Here is a 27,627-nt window from a genome sequence, read left to right as displayed (position 1 = left end):
ATTTCCACGAGAAACTAGCAGGTGGGGTAGTGGCGGGTGCGGGTTCAGCCCCACCCCGCACCTTGCCACACACCCTTAACACCTCTCGCTTCCTCTCATATGTCAGCTATTTACTACCTTTAAACGAATTTAATTAAATAATTGGATAATCCAATGAGGTCATAAAGTGTTCAGATTGTTTCGTTTTTGGGATAATAACAAAGATTTTGTATAAATACCACGACACTACTACTAGTAGTAGTAGTAGTAGTAGTAGTAGTAGTAGTAGTAGTAGTAGTATAGTATTTCCACGAGAATCTGGCGGGTGGATAGTGGCCAGTGCGGGGTCAGCCCCACCCCGCACCTTGCCACACACTCTCAACACCTCTCGCTTCCTCTCATAATGGCAGCTATAACAAAGATTTTGTATAAATACCACGACACTAGTAGTTGTAGTAGTAGTAGTAGTAGTAGATTTTGAATAAATACCACAACATTTGACAACGTTGGGGGGGGGAGATTGCTCCCTCGTGCACGAGGGAGCACGGGCCTTTGCCAAAGGCAGGGAGCCGACAGACCGACTCTATCGGCGATCGAAATCTAGCCGACCAAGTCGGTCTGTCGACGAGGACTGGCGTGTCTCTGACAACGTTGGAATACAACGTTGTCAAGTGTTGTGGTATTTATACAAAATCTTTGTTATTATCCTAAAAACGAAACAATCTTAACGCTATATGACTTTACTGGATTATCCAATTATTTAATTAAATTCGTTTAAAGGTAGTAAATAAGAAAGGCGCGACATATGACATATGAGAGGAAGCGAGAGGTGTTGAGTGTGTGGGGCAAGGGGTGGGGCGGGACTGACCCCGCACCCGCCACTACTTCACCCTCCAGTTTCTCGTGGAAATACTATAGTAGTAGTAGTAGTAGTAGTAGTAGTAGTAGTAGTAGTAGTAGTAGTAGTAGTAGTAGTAGTAGTAGTAGTAGTAGTAGTATAATGATGATGATAATATTGATGCTAGAAAATAAAATAACAATAATAATGAATAATAATAACGCAACTATAAGATCGTACATATTTCTTTTCTTTTTATAATGTTATGTTACCACCACCAACACCACCACCACCACCAACAACAACAACAACAGCCGCACACACATGTACAAACACAGGTACCAATGTGTGTGTGTGTGTGTGTGTGTGTGTGTGTTATTTTAGCGGCCAGCGTTGCGTTAAGCGAATCACGAATCTCTTCACAGGTTAGGTCATTGCCCCCCTTGCCCCCCGTCGCCCCCCTTTACCTGCTGCCCCCTCCCCCCTCACCACGCCCACGCCCCGCCACGCCCACACTCACACGCCACTGACTGTCCTCTGAATATGAAAAAATGTATATGTTTTATTTTATTCAGAATACACTATTAATGTTTGTTATTATTATTATTATTTTACTGTCATGATTTTTTGTTGCTGTTGTTGTTGTTGTTGCTACTACTACTACAACTACTACTACTACTATACAACAATAACAACAACAACAACAATAACAAAAACAACAGTAACAAAAACAACAATACCCACACCACAAACAAACAAACAAAAACAACATATCAACCCGTCAAGTACACAGCAGCCCTCCGGACGCCTACAGGAAACACTGCTGACAAATGAATTAGAATCATCACGGGTAACAAACAGACAACCAGACGAATCCATAACGATAACAATAAATAAAAATAACAAATCATAAAGAAAGAAATGCTAAGCGATTCACGTGATGGATTAGTCTTCCCTGAATTTCCCCGGGGCCGCGCAATACACCCCCCACGATGCGTTACCATGAATCATTATATGCATGAAAGCAGCCCAGGGGAACGCAGCGATGAGGTTAGCGGACTGGTTACAGTTCACCGCGCACCCTCATTGCATATATAGACGTTTTTTTAATAATAATAATAGGCATTTTTACGTTCCTGCCCACAGACTTGATGATTTAGTAACCTTATCTTATTTCTACTTCTGGTGACTGTTTAGCGGGCTCCCTCACCGCATATACAGACTTTTTTATGAGAGAATTATGGTCTATTTATAGGTACCTACGTAGGCTATGTATTTGCATTTCTAGTCCCCTGCAACCTGTTCTAATACTTTCCTACCTTGACTACCAACATTTCTCGTCTTAGTTACTATACACCTGGCGTCCTAACCGCAAATATTTACGTTTATACAAGAATAATGGTTTATATATACATTCCAACCTATAGATTTTGTTTCTTAGTCATCTACACCCATTTTCAATATTTTTCTACCAATATAACTTGCATTTTTAGTCTTGGTTCCTTTCTACCACTGCTACACAGACCACCACCAGGGTCATAAAACTAACCTCCACTGACATGCCCACACAGAAAACCTACGAAAACCTTGTATGTTGGTGTGTAAGCCCCGAAATTTTTAAGAATATGGCCCTGAGAGAGACGCTGACTCCCTTCCTCCGCGAGCTCAGTCCACCAATGTCCTCCCACAAGATCCACACATACATTCATGTTTTTTACGCTTTCTGAGGTTATAATTAGAGCTATGGTGGATATTTTGCTACCTATGTCATTTCTATTCCTTCCTTCTACTGCTGAGATGTTTAAGAAGGATGTACAGGCGGTGAGGTCTTTGGAAATAGGAAAAATTAAGCTATGTGTGGATAAAGGAACTCTGATAGGCTTCACTATTTTGACGTTTTTTGAGGCTATGGTGAAGTTTCCAAGGGATGTTTTGTAACTATGTCATCCCTATGTATTCCCTTTACATTGAGGATGCGTGAGAGTGGTGACAAGGCTGGGAGAGTAACGCAAAAAAGGAAAAAAACTTATGTAAACACTGACCTCCACCGCCTCACGTCTACCCCGCCTGGCCGCTCGACTCTGCTATAACGTCATGTATACTACGGCGTGACTCATTTCATTTATATTTATCGCTTATACCTTCCATTGTGCGCCCTAATAAAAACCTAGAATGTTTTTTACTATTATTTTATATTGGCGTTTTAAATGATAGAAGTTCCAATATCAATTTATCTCCATTCGCAATTAGCAGAATGGCAATACCAAGCCGTTTGCGAGATACGAGGCTTCATTTATTTCCTTCGGCGCGCTGCTAATTATAATATGACAGCTTATCTACGCGAATAAAGATACATTTAAAGCTACCCTGGGATCTACTCTGTTTAAAGATGGGGGTAACTACTTCTACTACTACTGCTACTACTGTTATGCAAGTGATGTTACCCTTTAGAGTTTTCAGCCTTATACTTCTACTATTACTATTACTGTTACTACTTCCTCTTCGTCCTCCTCCTCGTCCTCGTCTTTCTCCTCTTCCTACTACTACTATTACTACTACTACTACTACTACTACTACTACTACTACTACTACTACTACACCTACTATTGCTGCTACTACTACTACCACTACAGATGTCAGCCGTATGGGAAAGGCTACACACCACCCCCACGCTGTCCTCTACCGCCCACACCTTCCCCCTGAGGAAAGGCATGCCCACGGACAGCCTGGAGTGGACGCTGGGGGCGGAATATGACCACGAGAAGGATCTATTCAAGGACAAACCTACTATCCTGCGCCGCGAGGGGTGAGTCACGAAGTCTGATGGTCACTAACGTAGATTTCTAGTTGTCTTCAATTCTTACGTTCGTTGGTTTATCTCCCTTTGCCTGGTTGCAGAGGAGGTAAAATACAATGATTAGAATGTCTCGGATAGCAAACAAAATTAGCCCCCCCATTACCCCCAGCGGTTACGGGTGCGAGGGGTAACTGGACTTAATATTTAGCGTGATATTGTTCAGCTATACCCCCCCAGCCAGGACTGCCGCACGTGCCAGGCGCAGGTGCTGGCCGGCCGCCTCGAGGCAGCGGAGAGGGAGCTGCGGGCGGAGGCGGCAGCGGCGAGGACGGAGGCCGCCGAGCAATTAGCAAACGGTAACTCAATTTCCTTATTAATGGATGCTGTTATGATTGATTTTTAGACTTTTTTTTCAACCCAGCCTTGTTGAACTTAAAGTGAAGTTGCTACTCTCCCGATTCTTGAGCAAACGCCAGACCGTGTGTGTGTGTGTGTATATATATATATATATATATATATATATATATATATATATATATATATATATATATATATATATATATATATATATATATATATATATATATATATATATATCACGCAATTTCCTTATCAATGGATGCCGTTATGATTATTCATATATTCCTCTTTCTAATCGAACCCGGCCTTGTTGAATTAAAGAGAAGCTGCCTTGACCAATCGCCAAACTGAATATAACGCAGTTTCCTTTAATGAATGCTGCTATGATCGATTTCTGATTTTTTTTTTTTTTCTTTTTTTCTCACTCATTTCCCACCGTTTCGTAATTTCAGCACCGAGTGGAGGCTCCCCGGACACTGCTGCTGGTGGCGGCGTGGGTGAAGCCCCTACTGCCGCCCCTGGTGAGCTGATGAATTATTCCGTTTGATTATAAATAACGTTTTATCAGGAAATGCAAGGTTATAAATATCTCACCTTCTTTAAATAATAATAATTGGTGACCGTGCGATGCGAGCCGTGGTGGTGAGGCTGATGCTGTACCATTCCACTCCATTAATTTCTCTCTCTCTCTCTCTCTCTCTCTCTCTCTCTCTCTCTCTCTCTCTCTCTCTTTTTTTTGCTTCACTCTTCTGACACCAATATAAAGTAAACAGATAAATAAACAAGTAGATAAACAAAGAGTAGACACTGAAATAGCTATATATACCCATAACATCTCACTAACCTTCCTCCACTAGTAACATGTTCTGTGCTGCTCTCCCTCTCTTCCCTTCTCTCGAAGTCTCTGGCACTATAAACGAAAATACATAAATAAACATACGTAAATAACCAAATAAGTAGCGTAGGCATGGTATTTGAATACACCCATAACATCTCTCTAACCATCCTCCCACCAGCAAAGTAGACGACCCATGATAAATAGCTGTAATATTAAATAGATAGAAAAATAAAGAGTAGGAATATAAGTAGATAAAAACACCCATGACATCCCCAAACCTCCTCTCACCAACACAGCAGCGAACCCATCATCTCTGTAACAAATAAAACATAATAATAACGTTTCTGATAACACCTTTACTATCATCAGAGCAGCGCACGCGTCCGGAGGGGGTGACGGGGCCGCGGGTGTGTCGGGTTCGGGCCGGGGACTCCCTTATCCACCACCTCCAGTACACCCCCCGCGCTACGCACACGCTCACGGTCCCCAAGGCTGCCCAGGGATACGCCAGGAACCCTACAGGAGCATTCTTCACCTCATAAAGCCCTACAACCTAATCTGATCTTTGGACACCTCTTAAACCAAAATCTAAGCCTTGTACACTTAAACCCTGCCTGACCTTTCTTCATATCTTAATCCAACCTAACCACCTCAACCTGTGACCTTCCTCTCTTCTACAGAACATGGCTTTTCTTCCTTTTTATACCCAATGCAACCTTTCCTTGCCTCCTAAACCCTAACCTGAGCTTTCTGTAATCTCTCAAGAACAGGTCTGAATACCCTAAGATAGTACTAATGCATTCTCTTCTACGAGCATGTGTTCCTATCTGGGCAGTACAACTCTACACACTCTCTAAATTACTTAATGTACACTCTTTTCATGACCCATAAATGAAGTTAATCTATCATCTTTTGGGTGCTCAGTCAATCATTTCATAAAGTTTTTGCTCAAGGCACTGCTTAGTCTACTGGCTATTGAGGTATGAAGTGCACTATGCTGCCTATGCATAATACTATTAGTTAGAGTCAGCTCATCACAGTATAGGAATCACCTCTTGAACCCAAATCTAGTCCCCTCCATGTACTGTTAGGCACTAAATCTAGTCTACGAGCAAACTTTCAAACTCCTTATTATGTTGCATCACACCACTCCACCAATATTTATAGGTACATAAAGCCTTGCATATACTAATAGCATTTACCTATTACGATGAAACACTTATCCCGCCCCTAGCTAACCATTCCTAGTTCTGAGGTCCGTCCCCTATCCACCATCCACTAGTCTTAGTCTAACTTATTGTAGAACATCAAGTAAATAAACATGAGTAATGACATCATTTATTCATATCCAAATCATTTAATGCTACCATTCTTTGTACAAGACATAGGCATATGTACACAAAATAACCTGTTGTACTCTCATACAACAATAGGTGTCAGGATTCGCAAACATGTAAGGGAGGTTCTTCTTAAATTTAAGTGAGCCTTTCTTTTTAGCGTCCGCCGGGGGTGGGGGGGTTGCCGCGGGCCCCTGAGCGGCGCCTGTTGGGCCAGGTACAGGTACAATCTTGGTACAGCGCCGCCTGGTAGATGCTACACCTCTACCGCCCACTACCACTAGCAGAAAATTGGTGAAAAAAAGAAAATAATAAAAGGCAACAGGTCAGCACGGGTCCCGGTTCACCCCCCCGCACTGGACAACTCTTGTATACGTTATGCTTAGTCCTAGAACCGTGAACATCAAGAAAAAACAGGTACTATTGTGGGAGGAGCAGGAAAAACAGTTCTAAAGAAGGAATAAGAAGAACCAAGGGACCCCAGAACCCATCCGAAGACTTCTGAGACGAAAACTTTGAACCAATATTTAGGTCGAGTTAAAAAGTCAGAATCTGAGAAATAAAATAAGAAAACTGGTTACAGGGAAAATAATGAAAAAGTATTACAAAACTACACATGTACTTGAGTCCAACAAAATTTTGCTTAATAGAAAACAAGTAAACTTGTAGTAGTAGAGTGCTGGGCCTGGAGCGTCAGAGAAGAGAGAGAAAGACAGAGAACACGAAGAGAACATCGACTCTACAACACACTATCATCGGCAATGAAAAAATAGAGTAAAATATGTTTCCACAATAATAATAAATAATAATTCATTTCAGGTAATAGAACTTCCTTTCGTTTTCTCACAACACTTATTGGACATATTTTTTTTCCTGTAAAAGATGTTGATCAAATGTCACAACAGAGAAACATGAGTGTGTCCGTTTGTATGCAAAAGCGAGAAGAGAAAATAAAAATATAATATTTTCCCAACAATCTATGTACATAACATAAATACAACAAGTGCTAGTGTGAGCGAGAGAGCGAGAGCAAGAGCAAGAGAGCGAAAGCGAGGAAGAGAGAGAGAGAGAGACAGGGCAGAGGTATCCAAGCCACAAACACTAGAGATTCATCAGCCAGCTCATCGATGTATCCGGTAGATTTTCAAAGATTTATAAATAATGTACAATTTCTTATTTAAAAGTCTTTCGTGAAGTAAAAATATATAACAAAAAATAATATATAGTATATTATATTAGGTCTTAATTTACATATATTTTACATGAAAACATTAGTGAAATTTTCAGCTTGGCGTGTGGTGGAGGTGATGGTTGGGGTTGTGAATGTGGTTGTGGTGGTGGTGGTTGTGGTGGTGATGAGGGTGGATGTAGTGGAAGGAAAAGGGAGGAAGAGGAGAAGCAAGTGAGAGGAGGGAGCAGAAGAGTGAGATAGCTTGCCAAAACCTAATCTGTTCACCTCAATATTCGGTGAACCTCCACATAGGTTGGTCACTTTACTGCACTGGATCAGAGGGCCAAGAGAGAAAGCAGGAAAAAGTTTAAACATGATGGCAAAAAGTCACAGAGAAAAGGAAACGTGTGGGGGTCATGGTGTAGTGGGGGGGGTGAGGGGAACTATACAACACTGTTCATCTTTCAACTGTAAATTAAAAGAATACAGTAACACAATCTGGAGAAGCCAAGTGAGTCCTTGAATGACGAAGCTTTGTTCCTTTCACCTCATTCACTAGACAAAAAATTAATAAATCTTGCTTATTTGTCTGCTAATTGTGGTGGTCACCGTTGACCACTGGTGGAACATAAAGGTTAATTTTCCATACAATTCAACACAAGGAAGGAATTGTGCTGGAAAGCTTTATCCTTTTTTTTTCTTTTTTTCCTTTTGAGACGGAAGTGTTAGGTGGGAGGCCAGGCGCTGGGTGGCGCCTGGCTCCGGGAGGGACAGCAGTCGGTCAATCTCACTCACACAAGCACAGCAGACTGGCAGTCATCTTGGGCTTTTCCTTATGAAACATTTGAATAGCCCATTATTTTGTCAGGGATAAAGAACCTAATATTATTTTGTACTTTTCAAAAACAAATAGATACAGGAAGGGGTAAGCAAATTAAAGCCGAGAGAAATAAAGGAATGGACGAGGGCACGGATTGAAAGCAAAATAATGTTCCATTACGTACAAAGCTTTCCAACAATATACACAGGCGACGCGCTGGTCTGCACGAGGTGTGGGAGTCTTCACAGAGAGCACAGCTATCCTGATAGCATCACTGGGTCAGGGGCAGAGGTTGTGAGGGGCCTGGAGGCTCCAAAGACCCGCCATCACGATCCCCTCGTTCCTGGTGCGGGGCAATCCTGCCCAGAGTAACTCGTTCCCCCCTCCCCTCCTACCCTGGCAGAATCCGTGTGTCCCGGTGGGCTGGGACCCCTCAGGCCGGGGCCCACTGGATCTGTTTGTGGGGGCAGGGGAGGAGGCGGCGGAGGGCCCAGCCGTGCTGCTGAGTAAAGAGATAAGGGCGATGTCAGTGCTGCCATGCCTGGGGCACTGAACTGGCCTCGAGGGAAGGGGCGACCTTGGTACTCAGCGTTCTGCTGTGGGGCCGTGAGGGCAGGAGTGATGCAGGGCCCTGGCTGCTTGGAGGGAGGCAAGCCAGGCAAACCGTGGGCAACAGCTGGAAGGACGGCCAGGCCTGCCTGAACCACTGGTAGGGCGGGCACAGGAGGGACCCCAATGGGTGGAGGTACCGGGCAGGGCCGGGGGACTGCTCCAGGCAGCACACTAGGAATGCCAGGAGGTGCTGGAGGAGTGGCCTGAGATGAAGGTCCTCCCCGAACACCAGGGGGGCCAAGAGGCGCAGGAGGGGTGGTGGTGGGAGCTGGGAAAAGCCCTGATGATCCCAGAAGTCTCTGGGGCCCAGACACTACTGCACCTCCTCCAGCAGTCCCTCCTACAGGCTGGCCAGTCCCAACAACACTTGCCTTAACCACAGTGCCGGCTACCTTCTGAACCGTCACCTCCCGCCCCTGGAAGATTGAATTCTTGGGTGGGGTTGCGGGTGGTGGTGGCGGTGGTGGTGGGGGCAGTGGTGGCGGTGGCAGGTTCTTGTGGCGGCGGTGGCCTCGCTCATCACCCTCTGTGGGGAAGACAAGTGTATCAGTAATCATGCTGGTTACTAACCCTGAAGTGTGTGAATATGGTGAATCATGAGCATGAGGCATCCTGCTGCCCCCCATACTGACCTGTCACGTACGGCATAGAGGCTGGACCCCCAGCCAGTGACAGTGGTTTGCGTACACGAGTGGGGAGCGGGCTCAAAGTGGTGGTGGAAATAGGGGTTGTTGGGGGCAGCAGGGGCGGGGATGGTCGACTCAGCACCCCAGAACAGCCCAGCCGCACACCTGCATCACAACACTTCACTGTATTCCCTCTTTATGAACTTTTTAAAGGTGAAGCACAATAATCATATCTACTGTCACATGAATTACTAAAATCAAATGAATAACCAAAGGAATCCCCAAGTCTTGCCATGCCTCACAACTCACTTGATTTGTCGTCGTCGTCATCTGCCACACAGAGGCCAAACTCTCGCCGGAGCCTGGCCGTGAGGTTTTCTCTCTGCCGCTCCAGGAGTGTTGGCGCTGCATTCCACCTGACATCCTGCGAGTTCCCCCCACTGATGGGGTGGAGGGTGTGGCCGGCCGTGGTACTTGTAGAAGTGGTTGTGGCAGTAATAGCAGTTGAGGACTCGGTCACTGCACAACTGCTGGATATATTACTGCTGCTGCCGGTGGTGGTGTTACTGCTGTTGTTACTGTTACTGCTACTCATTATCTTGTTTACTATGCTGTGTCTGTTTAGGTCGCTGCTGCCGCCTGTCCCCGTGACACTGCTGCGGTAGTTCTCCCCTTCTGTTAGTAAAACAAAAAGGTGGCTATGTGACAAGTGCCATGACTGAACATGTGCACTACATAAAGGAGCTGATCTTATTTAAAAGTTTGGGGGAGTAAAACATTTTACATTTTATTAAGAGGCTTTATGCACAATCAAACAAATGAACTGCCTGAGGCATGAAGTCCACTGCACAAGCAACAAAGTCAATACCTCTCTTGGTGTCCTCTACAGCACTCCTGGTGTCAAAACTGATAGGAGACGGGGGTAGGAGGATTGGGCCCATGGGGGAGAGTGGAAGGTCTGGGGAGGAATCCCCATCTTCCCCACTGCCCCCAGTCAGTCCAGGTGGGGAGGACTGGCTGGGGGAGTGGGGACCCCCACGCAATGAGGATTCGTGGATACTCCCAGAGGAGTCTCCACTTGAGGTGCGGCTGGCAGGCTGGCAGGGAGGAGGAGAGGAGTCAAGGGGTCCAGCCTCCCCCCCGACACTTTTCCTTTTCCGGTACTCCAAGATGGACAGCTGTGGAAACACAAAGTAGGAGTGAATACTTCCACCTGTGCTGCGCTGCTGCTCAACACTTCAAGTAAATAAAAATGTGATGGGAATACATCATGAAATGATGGTGCTCTGAGTAAGGGGCTAAGCACTCACTACCAACAACAGCAATACATCAACTAGGTAGTTAAGCATAATTCTGTAAAAAAAACAAGGATTCTTTGAGTGCATGTAAAAAGTTGAATTTCAAATTCTTTGACCCAGTGTATGCTCAAGTAAAAAACCTAAATGAGATAATTACTAAACTGACAAATTAAGAGAGTATGGAGGGAGGGGGAAGAGGGGACAAGGGGAAGTGAACAGAGTGGAAAAAGCCTACCTTCTTTTTGACAGGTGCAGGTCTTGTCTGAGTGCTTTCTGGGTAAGAGGGAGGGTGCTGTTGGGAAGGGCTGCTGCTGGACTCCTCACCGCCTTCCTGGTGTTGCTGCTGCTCCTCCTCCTGACTAGGCTCCTGCGGGGGTGGTGAGGGGGGCGTGCAGGGTCCTCGTGTTCTGTGCCTCCAGCTTGCCTCAGTGGAGCTCTCCCTTGCTCTCCTGTCCTCACCTTTAACCTCAGAGTCCCCTACACTGGTGTGAGGCGACCTTGGGGAACAGCAGGGAGGGGACATAGTGGGGTCAGATGGGCTGGTGGGGGCAGGACCTTCAGGGGTGCGAGGCCCTCTCATCCCAAGGTACCCACTATTCTCAGGGGACTTAGGTCTTAGGGGGTCACTTGCAGAGAAGGATTCCGGGTTAGTCTGCCAGGGAAGAGGAGGGAAGAGGGTGGGTGGTGTGGGTGGCTTCCTTGATACCTCCATGGTCTGTTCATCAATCTTCTGGGGTGTGTCCAGCTTCCATTTTGCCTCAAGGGTGATCACAGGGTTGCCGTCACTCTTGGCATGGAGGGTTGTCTTGTCTACATCCTCTTTGGTAGGTGTTTGGGATCTCTCTCTTGCATCACACTGAGCTGCCTTTACAAGACCTGGTTCCTGTGTGGTGTTCCCTTCCTCCATCCCCTTTTTGTTGGCGGGGAGAGACTTTTGGCACTCCTTGGAGATGCTCTGTTCCCCGAGATCTCTTCTCTCTGACGCTTGTTCTCTCTGTTTGCCGTCTGTCTCCTCTTCCATCTCTGTCTCGGCGTTTTCGACACTGCTTTCTCTTTCGTTGACAGCCTCCTCTTCGTCATGTGAGATCTCAGCAGACTCCTTAACTCCCTTCCGCTTTTGTTTTGTTTCGTTGGCTTTTTTTACTTGTCTCCATTGCTTCTTTACCTTCCTATTCCCCTTTTCAGGTATTTTTTTCTTCGCCGTTTTCTTGGGTTCCTCTTCGTCAATGGATGTCTCAATTTCTTCCACTTCCTTGGCCTTTCTGCTGACTGGTTCTTTAGCTTCTCTGGGCGAGGCTTCTGGGGTGGCAGTAGCTGAGGGAAGTGACTCTTGATTGTCTTCCGAGGTCTTTTTTGCTTCTGTTACTTCTTCTTTGTCTGTGCTGGGCCTTTCAATGTCCTCCTCCTCCTCCTTCACCTCCTCCTTTACCTCTACTTTCTCTGGTTTGTCTTGGTTGCCACTCGCCATTTTATCAACTGGTTTTGAATCATCATCGTCAGGTCTTTCGGTTTCCTTGAGGTTATCAGAGGGTTCAATTTTCTTCTCTGTGGTGGAGGTTTCTGTGGTGTCCTGGTGAGGTTTAGTGTTGTCTATTCTCTCACACACAGTCGTCGCATCAGGTTCGGATTTAATGTCTAGCACTTTCTTCTCCGCCACCACCTCCTCCTCCACCTCCTCTTCCACTTCTTGCTTCTCTTTCTTTATGGTTGTCTCCTCCTTCACCACTTCCTGTTCTTGCCTTTCACTCTCAGGTTCAACTTTGCCATCTGTTTCTGTTGTGGGTTCTGTTACTTCTGTTTTAATTTCTGGTTGACCTGGCTCCTCCTTGACTCTTTGTAGTGCTTTCTCTGCCACCTCAGGCTTCTCCTCTTCTTCCTTTACTGTTGGCTTCTCTTCTTTCTCTTCCTTCTCCTTCTCCTGCTCCTCCTCTGCCTCTGCTGGTGCCTCCTCCTCCTCCTCCTCTTCCTTTACTGACAGCACTTCCTCCTTCCCTCTTTTCACTGGCTTTCTCCTTTTGGTATCTGGTTTAGCTTTAGTCTCCTGTTTGCCCTTTTTTGCTGCCACTCCTTGCTGTTTCTTCCCTTTCTTTGCTGTCTGTTGCTGTTGTTGCTGAAACCTGATGCACTTTTTGACTGCAGTTTGTCTCCTTGTGGTCTTGACGGGTTCCCTTCTATTGTTATCTACTTTGTTTTGCTTCTCCTTCTCCTCATGATCCTCCATTTCTTCTGACTCGCTGCCTTCCTTTTCTTCTTCTTCTTCTTCTTCTTCTTCTTCTTCTTCTTCTTCTTCTTCTAACTCCTCCTCCTCCTCCTCCTCGTTTCCTTCCTCTTCATCTTCCTGCGGCTTGTAACAAACCTTCTTTCCTCTGCGGTTTTGACGTGTGATGACCCTTCCCTTGTCCTCTTTCTGCTGCTCCTCTGCCTGCCCTTGGGAAAGTCGCCCACATGTTGCTACCTTCCCAAAATTCACTGCCCCGCTGCCTTGGTCAAAAAAACTTCCGCCCTCATCGATCACCAAGTCTTCCTCGTCCTCCTCCTCCTCCTCTTCATCTTCCTGTGCCATGACTCTCTTCATCCTGCCGCTGTTGCTGTTGTTGTCAGCTGATGACCGCAGGAACCCCATGCAGGTGGTGTCGTCCTGGGCAGAGGGGCTGGTGGGCTGGTGGTCCTCTCTGTACCTGCAGTTGGACTTGGTCTTGTGGGAGTCTTCCTCAGCCAGTTCTGCTTCCATCTGAGAGCGAGAGTGCAAGAGAGAAGGCTAAATAAATGAATTAATATATAAATTAAGTAAAAGAAAAGCTAAAATCCTGTATACAACTAGAAAAAAAGAGAATGGCTACAGCTTTCAATTAACCCCTTAACGACGCCGATGACACTAGCGTCATGTAATTTTTTTCTGATGTGGGCGACAAGCATGATGCCAACACCGGACAGCAAGAAGCTCTCTGGACATTGAACGGCGCGCGTAACTATGTATCTGTTGATGCTAAGTGCTTAACTGACACCTCTTTTTGCCCCTTAGACAAATCCGTGCTAAAAATAGTCAACAATTCCTGCCTACGCATCATGGCGTCTGCAGAGCGATTATGTTCCCTCAGCCGATCTGGTTCAGCGGTCTTCCTTTAGTTTCTGTTCGTTGTGTGCGTGCTGAGCGTAGTCTTGACACCTCCACTGATATACGTGATGTTCTAGATGAACCAATATCTTGTTCACAGGAGTGTTCAGAGGAGTGGGAAGCAGAAGTTGGAATTTTTGGGGAATCATGGAATTCCAGCCAAATGGTCTGTCCAAATCATAATCTGATTTCACAGTTGAGTTATACGGATGATTTTCTACAACTTTTATTCAATGAGATTCATTCCAGAATGAAAACTACAAAAACTATTTTTTCGAGTTTCACTGCAACTTTGGCTCTCTAGGCAGTAAATTTCCAGGTCAAAGATTATACTTTATTTTTCAGACTCCATTGAGATAAAATGAGCAACTTTTCATCAATAAATATTCCTGCACGTAGCACAATTAAAATTTGGAATTTGGGGGGAATCGTGGAATTCCAGCCAAACGGTCAGTCCAAATCATAATCTGATTTCACAGATGAGTTATACAGATGATTTTCTACAACTTTTATTTGATGAGATTCATTCCAGAATGAGAAAAACTACAAAAATTTACCAAAATTATTTATTGAGTTTCACCACAACTTTGGCTCTCTGTAGGCAGTAAATTTCCAGGTCAAAGATTATAAACTATATTTTTCAGACTCCATTGTGATAAAATGAGCAACTTTTTTTCTATAATTTTTTCTGTACATCGCACCAGTAAAAAGTTGGAAATTTTCGGGAATCATGGAATTCCAGCCAAATGCGACAACCTAGAAAGAAACGGATTTCACAGCACGGGGAGCCAGAAAATTTTCTATAAAACATCTTTTATGACTTTTTCTCAGTCTCAAAGTGTATTTTTCGATGACTTTTGCGTTATGGGGGATCTCCCAAGAAAAACTTAGGTGGTTTGGAGGGGTTAACCAGAAAGAAGTTAAAATGAATCAATATATAATCTAAGTAAAAGAAAAGCTCAAATCCTATATACAATTTCAAAAAATAAAATAAAATACCCCCGAGAATGACTAGAACTTTCATTTAGCAGGAAAGTAAGTCAAATAAATGAATCTATACATAGATTAAGTAAAAGCTCAAATCCTAGAAAAAAATATCCCTCAAGAATGACTAGACAGCTTTCATTTAACATTACTTCAAGCAACCTGATCCCAGACTCTGAGATCAACCTACACCATCAACAATACCAGGACAGCTTACCTCCTCTACCATCTTGTCCTCCTCCAAGCTGGTGGAGTGCACAGGAGTGGAGGGCGGAGTGGAGGACAGCTCTGAGGACATGGACTCCCTTGCCAGGCGTCTCTTCTTCAGGGGGGTGATGTAGTCCCCGCCACCAGTAGGAGAATCTGAGTGCATATAAAGCATGATGGTAACTGATTGTTCCTTATGCCTGTCACTCCCTTCTACATTCATGACTGACCCTTTTCACAATAACAGAAGCAGCATATCGGAAAGAAAGAAAATAAAAAGGGGAGCAATGGTTATGGAGTAAGTTTCATGCCAAGCCCAAGCTCTGCCTGCCTCACCTGGCCTGCTGTTGGGGCTGGGACACAGGCCGTTGAACTGGGGCGTCTCAGTCTCCTCACTGATGGCCTGCCTGAGCCACCTCTTCTTGGCCGAGCCACCTGGCATGTCCTGGACTGGCATGACCCCTGTGCCGGTTGTCTGGTTTAGTGATGACCTTCGGAGGGGCATGGCTGGTGACCTCATGTAGCAGGGGGGTACTCCTGATGGAAGGTCTGTCCCAACCACACTCCCGACCGGCACCACAGGGTCCACATTCTCATTGAGCCACTCATTCATGAGCGCCTTTTTGGTCTTAGGAAACCTGGATAAACATTGGAAAATTGGATTAATACTTTTGATAATCATTCAACAACTACAGGAGAAAGCAATGGTATGCAAACTGACATGCAATGGCAGTAATCACTAAGACTCCCAGAAGACACCCAAGACTCACCTGAAGCCCATTGCATTAGGGTTGCCTTGTGGGGGTGAGTTGAAGTTGAGGGCAATGCTTTCTATGATGGCGCCTCCGCTGGGGGACATGAGGCCAACGGAGGCACAGCTGCTCTCGTCACCCGTGAGGTCAGAGGCTGCTGAGTCCGCTCGGTGGTTGCTGCGCTTCTGGGGGCTGCCTTTCCCTCGGCCTTTTTTCCTGGTGGAAGAAACACGGGTCAATACCACTGCGTTCAGGTTTTGCAAGGGTGACGGAAGAGGCATGAACCATGTAAGATTAAATATGATGTGTGTGTGTGTGCTGTAAGGAACAACCAATTTGCAAGTCATGCTCTAATCCAAGACCTACATTTCTACACAATGAAAATTCAAGAAGGTTCAGTATTAAGTTGCCTTCAGCTGAGTACTTACCCCTTGCGGCGACAGCGGTCACTGCCACCCATAGAACGGACACACTCGTCAGCGCTGCTCGTCTTCTCCCAGTCCTCTTCATCCCCATCACAGCGCTTCTTGTCCTTCTCCTTGGGGTCCCGCACTTCCTTGCCCTTGTCCTCCTCCTTTTTCTTCTCCATCTCCTGTCTCCTCTGTGCAGCCTTCTCCATGCGTTCAAAGGCCTTCATGTACGCAGCAATCTTTCTCTCCTCTCGCGTCATCTTCTGCTGCTGTTGTTTGTCAAGGGTGGTGCGAGGGGTGTCTGGAGCCGAGGTCACAGTCCCTGTCACTGTTGAGAGGGTGCTGGAGCTTGGGGTGTTTGTGGGGATGTCCTTGCTCACTTCATCAGGAGAACTCGAGAGTGAGGCCGTGCTTGGGGATTTCACCGGGGATTTGCCACAGCCAGAAGCTCGCCTTTGTTTGACGGTTGTGACGGGAGTGCTGGGGGTTACCGGGGTAGTGACTGCTGGCTCTATTAGTCTAGTGTCGGATGAAGCTGTCCTCTTGCTGGTACGCAGTTGTAGCTGCAGTTGCTGCTTTTTTATAGTCTTCTTGTTCCTGCAGGCGACGAGAAATTCAGCTTTAGTAAGAGTTAACTACAGCAATGTTTTGAGGGGTGTGGAAATTTTCTATTAGATTACAAATTTTACAGATAGAAGGATAGATTTAATTTAGAGAAGTTAAATTATTTGATGAATTGGTCCACATTGCAGCAGTAGTAAAACATATAAAAAGCCTAGTCTGTGAAGATCACACTCTACCTGAAAATAAAGACCACAACAAAGATCAGATCAACAACACAGTGGATCTAGGGCAACAAACAACACCAAACACTCACCCAACAATGAGGCCGTTCTTCTTGTGGGTGAGGGCTGGAGCTGGTGTAGTCTGTTCAGGCCGGGGGCCGGGGGGTGCTTGGCAGTCATGCTCCTCGGCCAGGCAGCAGACCAACTCTAAGGTGGAGTTAGCAGTCTCGAGGGCCAACGTCACCTCCTCCCCCTCCTCTATCTCCCGCGTGGCCACTATGTACAGGTGGAGGGAACCACGCTCTACCACATGTCGCACCTGTGAGAGATTGATTTAGTTCTCCATGGAAGTTGAGTTACACTAGGAAGTTATTATTCAATTTTTGTATGACCAGCTGATAAAAATCAATCTGAATGTTCCAGAATCCCACAAACTGACCTCAGCGTTGGGCGTGCAAGAGTGGCGGGTAAATCTGGCATCGTTGCCATAAGTCCGCGCATCAACACAAACGGTGAGGCCCTCCTTGGGCATGTGGTACTGTAGGACATAGGGCATGTAGGGCTGACTGCTCACAGGCTGTTGGGCATTCCATTGTGAGGCCAGCAGGTACTTGCCCTGGAACTCTGTTATGGCTGTGTTGGGTGACAGTCTGGTGGCTGCCACAAGGATCTGAGGGCAAGCAGTGACATTTGTCAGACACGTGAAGGACACAAAAAGAAATGATTACAACAAACTCAAACGAGTGAAATAGATAAGATGTGTTCCTTAAGCATATTAACATGATAAAAATGAAAGGGAGATTTTCAAAGTTAAAGTGATAATCTCACCTTGCTGTCAAACACATCAAAGAGTGGCCGAGGGTTGTTGGCCACCCGGCAGCGATGGCCCAGCACGGCCCCCTGGGTGGAGGCCCGCAGGTCAGGGGAGACCCCATTGATCCGCGCGGCATGGACCCTCGCCCGCAGCTCAGGGGAGTAGTGGTTGGTGACGGCTGCCTCATAGCCCTCCACCCACGCCCGTAGCCGCTCCACCGGCCCACCACTAGAGTCGTCACTCACCCCCTCGCCACCACTCAGGCTGTTGCTTTTCCTCTGCAGGCACATCAAGAAAGTAACAATCACATTCTATTTTATTGTTAATTAGTCAACTTTTCCTAAATGAAAAATATTACCGTATTTTGCGGCGTATAACGCGCACCATTTTCAATTAAAAAATGCCAGAAAGTTACCCCTGCGCAGTATATGCCGATGGTACAAATTTTTCTTTTTCCAGTCTGTCCTTTTCCACCATAATTTTGAAGTTTGCGCAAGGTTTTATGGGTCAGAGTGACTTCTAGGCTGCCAAACAAGTTCTCCATGCCATTCTCAGTGTTTCCGTGAATGTAACAATGGCAGAAGAGGTTTTCATATTTTCTGAGTCTGAATCCGCGCCCGAGTGTCCACAGCCTTGAGTCCTCCTAAGACTCCTCTTGCTCCCAAAAGAGCTCTCAGTGTGAATGCAATTGGGAGAGAGTGACTTTTTCAAGTGTTGAAAGCAGTGTTAGTGGTGTAGACAGTGACATCAACAACACTGCACTCCAACCCCTCGTCTTATCAGGAAGGCTGAGCCCCGTTATTGTGTAACCTCAGTTTGGTGGCCATCCTGTAGATCAATCTCATTACGGTGATGGTGAAAGTGATACTCAGGCTCCTGAGGATGCATCCCACCACCCTTCAGGGTTATCAAGGTGAGAACATAAGGGTAATGAATGGGTTTGTAGCGGGGCCCAGTGCATGGCAGGGGAGGGCAGCTGCCAACCACAACCTATGCAGCGCTGTGAACACAGACTTGCTGCGACCTAAAAGTTACTGCGCTTCATCACATCACCACGGAAACATCACGTGACGTAGAGACTTTGGGTTTGAGGCAGACTGAAGAGGAAGGATGGATTATGCAAATGTTTATACATTTAAAGATACTGGCATAGGTAGAGCCGTGAAACTGATAATGGAAAATGACCAATTTTTGGGAGAACGTCAAACATTGACATACGAGAACCCATTTAGCAGTCCACCCCGGGGGTGCACTATAGGGGTTAACAAAAAATTAGGGAAACTGTACATCATCAGTCTTGCTTAACCGTACATATTTATGAGCATTTTAAGCACTAAATATGTTTTTTTTCAAAATTGTTGTCTTAAGGTTTAGGGTGCGCATTATACGGCACAAAATATGGTATATTGTATCTACTCATGACGCTGTCCTTTATTTATTTATTTATTTATTTATTTATTTATTTATTTATTTTTTTTTTTTTTTTTTTTTTTTTTTAGTGTCAGTGAGTGTAATGAAGAAAAAGTTACTCACCCTCCTCTTGACCAGCATCCTGCGGTCCTTGTCCTCCTGGCCCGGCAGGAGACTGTTATTGCACAAAGTGACAGTGGTGTTGCCGCCACCGCCACTCTTCTTCAGCAGGGAGAGCTGGCCACTGCCGCCTCCGCCGCCGCCCTTCCGCCCATTCTTCATGTCCTTTATCTGCTTCACCTTCTTCTTCTTGACCACCTTCCTCTCCTGCACCTTGTTCAGGCTGCCTCGGCTCTTGTTGGACATAGGAATGTTGTCCTCAGAGTCGGAGGATGACAGCCTGGTGGAAGGAGAACACCTTTGCAATAGCAGGACAAAGTAAGGTATCGAGCTGCTCGTAACCAGGGCAATCAGAGATAAGAGACAGAGAGGCTTCAAACTTGCACATGAGTATAAGATAAACCACCACCCTTCACGGCTTACCTGGCCAAGTGTGCCTTGATCTCCTGCCGCCGTCGGATCTGCAGGGCCCGTGCCTTGAAGCGGTCAATAGGCCTCGGGTCACAGGCTTCACACAGATACTCATCCGGGATGTTGTCACGATCAATCTCCATGCAGTCCACATGCTGCCACACACTGTGAGGAAAGAAAACCACTGTGTCTTACACTATTCATGAATTTATCCTCCTGCAAGGCACTTACAAATTAAAAACATTCTAATTTAATTCCAATCCTTAAAGACTGGAGAAAGATGCAAGAAATGTGATGGAAAGTTATTGGTTCCAAGAACACTGAGTTCATTATCCAGAGCCTAAACTCTTTGATGCTTAATGCATAGGAAGTCTGTCTGAGAGGTGAGATCTAATGAAAAGTAGGTAGCTCAAAGTGCAAGTGCACTCACTACCCAGTATTCAACTTAAGAAGTTTTTTGTAAAAAATGTCTCTATATCAGTCAAGTACATAGAGAAGCTGGAAGATTAGTGATAAGGAAATAACTACTAAAGAAAGCACCTGGTGTTGATAAACTAAACACTATTCAAGATTGCCATTAAGGTAGAAAATAAATAACCCATCGTTGAACAGTCAACAAGCACAGAAGCTATGGCATAAGGAAGTAGAGCTACCTGTGACCCTATTGAGGAAAACCCACCCTTGGATTTAAGAGCTGTATCACCTCTTATCTCTCCACTGTGATAAGTGATGCCAAAGAATGACTTCTTTATCACCCAGTAGTAGATACACAATATGGACCCTCTCACCCTCCCTTCTTCCCCTCTCTCTTATCAGGCTGGGTAAAACTGACTATACAGTTCCTGGTATTTCCTGATTCCTCAGTCATTTCATCACCAAGAAAGACTTTCATTTGAAGTAAGAAATGGTCTCACTAACACCACCATCACAAACCCCATAATGTAAATAGACAAAGTATTGGGAGTCACAAAAACAGTTCAAATGAGAGAAGGCAATACCATCCACTGAATAATGGCTGCTGTCCTAAAGGCTGGGTTCTAAGCATCAAATAAGTCTCTTTCTTATTCTCTGATTATCTTCTTTCACAATACTACCACCCTGCTATCTCTGGGTACTCACCATATGCTCTCCTCACCAACGTCATGATTAACCCCTTCCATCCATGACACAGACATTGGCATCACAGTATGGAAAGGGTCAAGAGGAAATGGAAGAGGATTAATCCTCTTTTAAACCACTCAATCCTCCTCTAAATTCCTCTTAATCCTCTTCCATTTCCTCTTAAAAAGATTTAGAAGAGGATTAAGAGGAAATGGAAGAGGATTAAGAGGTTTAGAAGAGGACTAACCCTTTCCATACAGTGACGCCGGCGGACGCCTGTCGGACACTGATGTCGCCGGAGTGAAGGGGTTAACACTGGTGTTACTACTGCAGTTCTTTTTACTTTCACTACAGCCCAAACCATTTTAGCACATGCACCTCTACTCACCCAATGTGCGATAACATTATCCCACTCCTCTACACCTCAGATTTCTTTATCCACATTATACAGATCTTCCTAAAAACCTTAATTTCTACAGTCCTTACCCTGGCCTTATATATGATGTGTGTGTCTGACTCCTATAGAACAAACTAGGCACACAAAACTTCATGTACAAATATCTGCATCCATCAGAGATTCTTACGCACATTACTCAACATCAAAGCAAAAGAGAGGGTTAAAGAAGTGTTCAAAGCTTTATCGAGTGTACCATTTCTCTTTCTCTGTCTCAAACACACAGAGGTGCACACAAACCCAAGAGTGCAATACTCACAAGCATCGGTCACACTGAATCATGTAGCCATCATCATGGGAGAAGTCACACACACAGCGGGTGATGGAGTCGTCCGCCGGCAGGTCATCCCCTTCCCCCTCTGGTGCCGTCTCCGTTTCCTCTCCTGATGGACCCACCGAGGAGCTGCGATCACTTAGCCGTGAGTCGTCATCTGTCTCCGTGGAAGGGAGGACGGGTTGTGGGGGCACAGTGGTGGAGGAGGGCGAGGACTGGTGGTGGTGTGGGTGGTGTTGGGAGAGCTCCACTGGGGGAGGTGGGATGTGTGGGGAGGGGAAAACGATGCTGGACTTTGGGTGTGGCATAAACTGTTGTCTGTGAGGGGGCATGTTGGTGAGGGGGTGGTGCGCCATCACCCCCCCTACTGAGAGAGACGGGGAGGAAAAAGAGGTGGCTGAAGATGAGGAAGTGTTGGAGGTGGAGGAAGAGGAGGTGGTGGAGGAAGGGGTGGAGGAGGAGGCGGAGGCGGAGGACGAGCTACCAAGGCGAGGTGAAGGGCCAGGATGTTGTATGAAGTTATGGTGTTTCTGCTGGAGGTGCGGAGTGGTGGTGGCTGTGTTGCTTGAGTGGTGGTGTTGTTGGTGTTGCTGGTGTTGTTGTTGTTGTTGTTGGTGATGATGGGGGTGATGGTGATGGGGTTGGTTTGCTGTGGTGGTAGGATGGTGATGGTGGAGGTGGTGATGGTGGTGAGGGGTGGTGATGGTGGCAGTGGAGGTTGTGGTGGGGTGGTGATGCACGTGATGTTGGTGGTGATGAGGGGTGGTGGCGGGGGAGGAAGATGTGTGGTGATGAGAGGTGAAGGAAGAAGCGGAGGGGGCGGGGGAGGGAGAGGCGGAGGCGGAGGGGGCCAAGGAGGCAGATTGGTATGTTTGGTGGTGATGGTGGTGGGGATGATGGTGGTACTGGTGTTGCTGCTGTGGCTGATGATGGTGTTGCTGTTGGAAGTGGTGTTGGTGGTGTTGGTAGGTAGAGCCAGATGAGGAGGAGGTATTAGAGGGGGCATGAGAAGAAGAGGAGGTGGAGGAGGTGGTGGAGGTGCTGGGCAGGGGAGGTGGGGAGTGGGGGGGTGTTGGTGGAGGAGGGGCGCCATAGTTGTGATCTTGTAGGACGAAGGGGAGGTTGTAGGTGGAGCTGTGTTTGGAGGAGGAGGAGGAAGAGTTTGAGGAGGAGGAGGAATATGGGGAGGAGGAGGCAGGTGGAGTGCTCATGGAACCACTTGGTGGACCATCCAGCACACGGCCCATACTGTCTGTTGCATTTGACCTGCGGACAGAAAACGATCTTCAGTCAACTTGAACACAGGATAACAAAGGCAATGTCTATCATGAATAATATAACACTGAACAGCAAGATCATCAGAAGCAAAATTAAAATAACAATAATAATAATAATAGATATGATAGTAACAATTCATAATAATGATAATGCAGCCATGATCCCCCAGGAGACTGTGTGTGTGTGTGTGTGTGTGTGTGTGTGTGTGTGTGTGTGTGTGTGTGTGTGTGTGTGTGTGTAGGGAGTCAGAAAAACAAAACAATTCATCTCGCATTTCATTCTGCCTCATAGGAAAATGTTCACCATCTCTCTCTACAGCAAAATGGAACCAACCAAGCAGTGGGGATAATGATACAAGCATGAGGAGAAAACAAACGCAGAGGAGGAAAAGCTGCAACCCAGGGAGAAATGGAATAACCACCTGCTTCTACCATAAAACAGCAGATTAGTGTGTCACAGGGAGAGAAAAATAATGTGTGTAACTCCCCGGCAGATGCCTCCGGAGACAGGCTGCTGCTGCTGCTAATTTTTAAGCACCAGTCAAAATGCTTAACTCAATCTCTGCCGAGAACAGAATGATGCCGACAGGATTAAGATACGAAAATCACAGCACACGGCTTTAAAAGGTGATAAAACAACAATGAACGGCCAGTCTAGTACTTGGCCTTTTCTCGATAAATCTAACAGTTCCCATCAAGTTGAAGTACTGCAGATAACTCGTGCAATGCCTGACAGTTCTGTGATTTTTTATAAAAGCTTAAATGTTGCATGCATGGCCATTTTTGAAGTCTTGACGCTGTATTCCAAGCTTTCCTCTAATTAAAGATGTCAGTTATTACTAACTCAATAATCAATGACAGCTGATAAACTGCTTTTCACATTCATTGGATTTAACATAACTTTAATTTTCAGTTACCCTCTTTTCCCAATTTATGCTGTACTATTACCTACAGAAAAAAGACGTCTTTTTTTCTGTTGGTAATAGTACACTAAGTACAATAAGTAGTAACATGTTGGCAGTACCCAATAACCCATAAAAGTGGTGATGTTGGAACTGATCCGAGGTGAACAACCTCAGGAAGGAAAGCACGAAATATGGGCATAATAGTTTGCCTATGAAGAAGGTTTTCCCTAAAAAGAAACTTAAAAAAACATCTGGCATTGCCTGGATGGTCCAGAATACCCCTACTTGATGGTTAGTGTGTATTTATAAATGATGGACACCTGGGGAATGAAAATATACCCTTCCTTTATTCTGAGACCAAAGAAAACCATGATAACAGTAACCATTCTTCAGCTCAAGATGACACCCTGAAAACAATAGACACATTGAATGAGCATGCACAAGCTACATCTGATGGGTGTAGGTGGGCAAGTGGGGAAGTGGGTGAGCAATTGGGGGATGGGGAAACCAACAGTACCGAGCGTGGGTGTAGGCGGATAAAGTGACATGGTGGGCGGTGGTAGGCTGGGCGGTGGTGGCGGTGGCCCCTCCTGGACTTAGCACCAACTTGTGAACCACCAGTGACATCCCGCCGCTACCTGGCCAGCCACCTTGGCCCGGCCATCTTCGTCCTCACGCTTCCTGCAACAACGGGCCACACACACTGTACATACATACACATACATACATGCATGCACACGTCAGGTACATCCTCAGCCCTGGTAATGACACCCACAAACACATGACTGCAAGTTTTCTGTTTGGGAGGAGCATGAGTTAGCCATACATTCAGATCTCCTTGGTGTGAAGCTGTGGCAGGTAAGGTTAGTTAAGGTAGCCCGTAAGTCCTCCTGTTGAAAGCCTTGCAGTCTAAATGTTTCAAAGTTAAGCCATGACACAGGAACAGATGTCCTTACTTTGTTAAATGTCTATCCATAAATGTAGTACAGAATCTAGGTTTGCCTGAAAAAGAATGGTCAGTTAACATCATAGGAAGAAACAATTACATACAATACATGAACAGCTTGCCCTTACTGTGTGAGAAGAAGATTACTATAATGTGAACTAAGTAATTCCCATGAGCTAAGTGAATCTGTGCACCAAGTAATACCAAGATTTAAGTATACATCAACCCTGAAATATGAAAGGTTAATTAAACATTAAATTAGTATATGGGAAAAGCTTCAAAACATTAGCAAAACCAACAACTCAACACTGTAGAAAAAAAATAATAAACCACAATACATATTTAACAAGAATATCACACCATGACTAACTCATTTCCTGTATATCACAATACGGAAAACACACACACACACACACAGACACACCTATATATATCCTCCACACACAAAATGCAACACATACACACATTCACAGCCCGAAAAATGCTGCAACACTGTAATGTCACACTCATTCATGCCGTAACCATTGTGATCATTCTCTCTCTCTCTCTCTCTCTCTCTCTCTCTCTCTCTCTCTCTCTCTCTCTCCAGTAATGAGCGCCTTCCCCTAACACAAGTGGCTGAGTTACTGGCGGTCCTAGCACGGCACTCCTTATTTAACAACAAACATCTGCAGCAGTCACATTCATCTCGAGCGGTTCGTTAAACTCTGCTTTCCATAATTACATGTTAGATTTTTTGTTGGTTTAATTTTTTAAGGCCAAGAACAGGTGAGGGAATAAAAAGGGAAAAGAAAAAAATATGAAAAAACAAAAACAAATATTAGTGAAAATAAAGTAGACATGAGAGGGAAAGAAGAAGATAAAAAAAAGGGATAAACAAGATAATCATATGAAATAAACAACTGCCGGTCCAGCACACAACTCCACATCTTAATATATGTTTTGGTCATACGTAAGATTACTTTTACTCGATATTAAGCTTTCTCGCAATTCCAATTCATTAGTTGAGTGATATGTACAAAGTATAGGAAAACGATTACTCCACACCATTACAGAACGATATATAATGGGACACTAGAAAAGGGAAGAGATTCTGTGTTAGCTAATGAAAAAAAATTATATACCAGTCATGAGGTGACAAATCACACCACACGAGGAATTCTGAATAAATACTTGACCTACGGGTGTCGTTCTACTACTACTACTACTATTTCTCCTACTATTATTTCACAAGCGGGGTAAATACACAACGTAACGGATATATATAATATGTTGCACTGCACGGTCCTGGTTTAATAATAGTATTTTTTTTATTACGTAGTCAGCAGATCAAAGGGCGAAACACACACACACACACACACACACACACACACACACACACACACACACACACACAGGGGTCGGAAATCCTTTGCCTTTGAGCTTACACACATAATAGCAAATGAGGCACAGGAGAGAGAGAGAGAGAGAGAGAGAGAGAGAGAGAGAGAGAGAGAGAGAGAGAGAGAGAGAGAGAGAGAGAGAGAGAGAGAGAGCAGGAGGATGGATAATAATTTTAGTAGTAGCGACAGCAGCTAAAGTGGAAAATGCAATAAAGTAGTAGTAGTAGTAGTAGTAGTAGTAGTAGGAGGAGGAGTGTTCTTCATCCCTTGCGACTTACTCCCTTTCACGAACATGTGTTAAATGAGGAGGAAGAGGAATTAAAGAAGCGAGGAGGAGGAGGAGGAGAGTCGGGAATATTATTACTCTTCTCGCGTCCAATGAAGACTTACAGCTGTGGTTCCTCCTCCTCCTCCTCCTCTTCTTCTTCCTCCTCTCTCAGCGCTAGCGACAAGCTCAAACCATTACACGCAACCCAACGCTATGCTGTTTTCCGTTTTCTTTTCTTGTCTTCTCTCGTTTTCCTCAACAAGGGTCTCGTTTTCTGCAACACGGTCTCATTTTCTTCATCACGGTTTCGTTTTCTTCAACACGAACGATATCATTTTCTTTTCTCTCCACACACACACACACACACACACACACACACACACACACACACACCAGTAAAGTCACGAAGGAGGGCTAAATACACACACACACACACACACACACACGTCAAGTAAATTATGGATATGTGTGACCTTACTAACGGAAGAAAAAGAAAAAGTAGCGCGCAGATAGAATCGATCTTCTTGTAAACAAAGAAAGGAGAAGGGAAGTAGGAGAAGGGCGAAGTAGCTCCGTGGAGAGTTGTAATAATATATAACACGAGACAGTGGTGGTAGCGGTAACAGATGTGCGTAAATAAGACTGAACGAACATTATGATCTACGCACGTTAGGTTATCACTAGCATCGAGAATGGGAAGAAGTCCGCCTCTCTCTCTCTCTCTCTCGGGTAATGACGTAGCTAGCTCCTCACAGCTCCCCTCCCCTCCCTCTCTTCCTCCTCCTCCTATCAACCCAGGGACAAAAAAAGAATTCCAGTCTGCAACACCGAGTGCTGAGAGCTGGCGGCGGCGGTGGAAGCAGGAGAGAACCCAGAGCTTATAAAGAAGTGCCAATAATCCATCTACCAGGAGGAGGAGGAGGCTGAAGAGGCGGCAGCAGCAGAAGTAGACGTGGGAGGTAGGCTGGAGAGACAGAGGAGGAGAGAGGAGGGAGGAAAGGTGGCAGGGCAGGCAGTCTCCTCCATTTTGAAGTCTGGCGTATCGATTCTCGGGCCGCCATTGTGGGCTGGATGTCATGGCAACGGGTGACGTCACAGGCGAAGGCGGAGGCGGGAAAGGCAAAGCTGGCCAAGGGAGGGAGGGAGGAGAGGTAGAGGGGTAAGATGGAAGGAGGGGGATGGAGATGGGGTTACAGGGATAGGAGGAGGGATGGAGGGAGGTGGAGGATAGGAGAGAGGAGGGAGGTAGAGGGGTAGGAGAGATGGAGGATGGAGGTAGAGGCGCGCAAAGGGGTGGCTCTGTTCCTTTGTTGGACTCGACGTTATAAGCTGCCGC

The 27,627-nt window shown here is 45.7% G+C and overlaps 3 protein-coding genes across 6 annotated transcripts in view; 1 reads left to right on the top strand and 2 right to left on the bottom strand.

Moving 5' to 3' along the window:
* LOC127000128 (cell adhesion molecule Dscam2-like) overlaps nucleotides 1–2,895 on the bottom strand; it is a 162,923-nt gene extending 160,028 nt beyond the window's left edge. Inside the window, exon 1 of the mRNA XM_050863554.1 lies at nucleotides 2,860–2,895. The gene's annotated coding sequence lies outside the window, so the exon portion shown is untranslated. The remainder of the gene's footprint in view (nucleotides 1–2,859) is intronic.
* The window catches only part of LOC127000198 (uncharacterized), an 8,837-nt gene extending 1,273 nt beyond the window's left edge, over nucleotides 1–7,564 (top strand). The window contains exons 2-5 of the mRNA XM_050863613.1: nucleotides 3,451–3,623; nucleotides 3,852–3,970; nucleotides 4,427–4,495; nucleotides 5,182–7,564. Of these exons, the coding sequence (XP_050719570.1) occupies nucleotides 3,451–3,623; nucleotides 3,852–3,970; nucleotides 4,427–4,495; nucleotides 5,182–5,354 (534 nt within the window). The 3' untranslated portion in view covers nucleotides 5,355–7,564. The remainder of the gene's footprint in view (nucleotides 1–3,450; nucleotides 3,624–3,851; nucleotides 3,971–4,426; nucleotides 4,496–5,181) is intronic.
* LOC127000103 (uncharacterized) overlaps nucleotides 6,137–27,627 on the bottom strand; it is a 44,229-nt gene continuing 22,738 nt past the window's right edge. Inside the window, exons 2-17 of one of the 4 annotated variants that reach the window (XM_050863524.1) lie at nucleotides 24,213–24,376; nucleotides 21,499–22,779; nucleotides 19,697–19,849; nucleotides 19,277–19,553; nucleotides 17,758–18,021; nucleotides 17,369–17,599; nucleotides 17,022–17,248; nucleotides 16,163–16,741; nucleotides 15,753–15,950; nucleotides 15,319–15,620; nucleotides 14,993–15,138; nucleotides 10,912–13,407; nucleotides 10,247–10,556; nucleotides 9,688–10,053; nucleotides 9,385–9,543; nucleotides 6,137–9,278 (exon numbers count right to left, since the gene is read on the bottom strand). In XM_050863524.1, the coding sequence (XP_050719481.1) occupies nucleotides 8,467–9,278; nucleotides 9,385–9,543; nucleotides 9,688–10,053; nucleotides 10,247–10,556; nucleotides 10,912–13,407; nucleotides 14,993–15,138; nucleotides 15,319–15,620; nucleotides 15,753–15,950; nucleotides 16,163–16,741; nucleotides 17,022–17,248; nucleotides 17,369–17,599; nucleotides 17,758–18,021; nucleotides 19,277–19,553; nucleotides 19,697–19,849; nucleotides 21,499–22,779; nucleotides 24,213–24,322 (7,911 nt within the window). In that variant the 5' untranslated portion in view covers nucleotides 24,323–24,376 and the 3' untranslated portion in view covers nucleotides 6,137–8,466. Of the gene's footprint in view, nucleotides 9,279–9,384; nucleotides 9,544–9,687; nucleotides 10,077–10,246; nucleotides 10,557–10,911; nucleotides 13,408–14,992; nucleotides 15,139–15,318; nucleotides 15,621–15,752; nucleotides 15,951–16,162; nucleotides 16,742–17,021; nucleotides 17,249–17,368; nucleotides 17,600–17,757; nucleotides 18,022–19,276; nucleotides 19,554–19,696; nucleotides 19,850–21,498; nucleotides 22,780–24,212; nucleotides 24,377–27,627 lie in introns of those variants that run through there. The other 3 variants (XM_050863536.1, XM_050863529.1, XM_050863542.1) reach the window with 3 other exon arrangements.

This window comes from Eriocheir sinensis, chromosome 2 (assembly GCF_024679095.1).
Source record: "Eriocheir sinensis breed Jianghai 21 chromosome 2, ASM2467909v1, whole genome shotgun sequence".
NCBI classification, from domain to species: domain Eukaryota; kingdom Metazoa; phylum Arthropoda; class Malacostraca; order Decapoda; family Varunidae; genus Eriocheir; species Eriocheir sinensis.
Note: the sequence above shows the minus strand (reverse complement) of the source record. Positions and strands in the feature narration are given on the sequence as shown.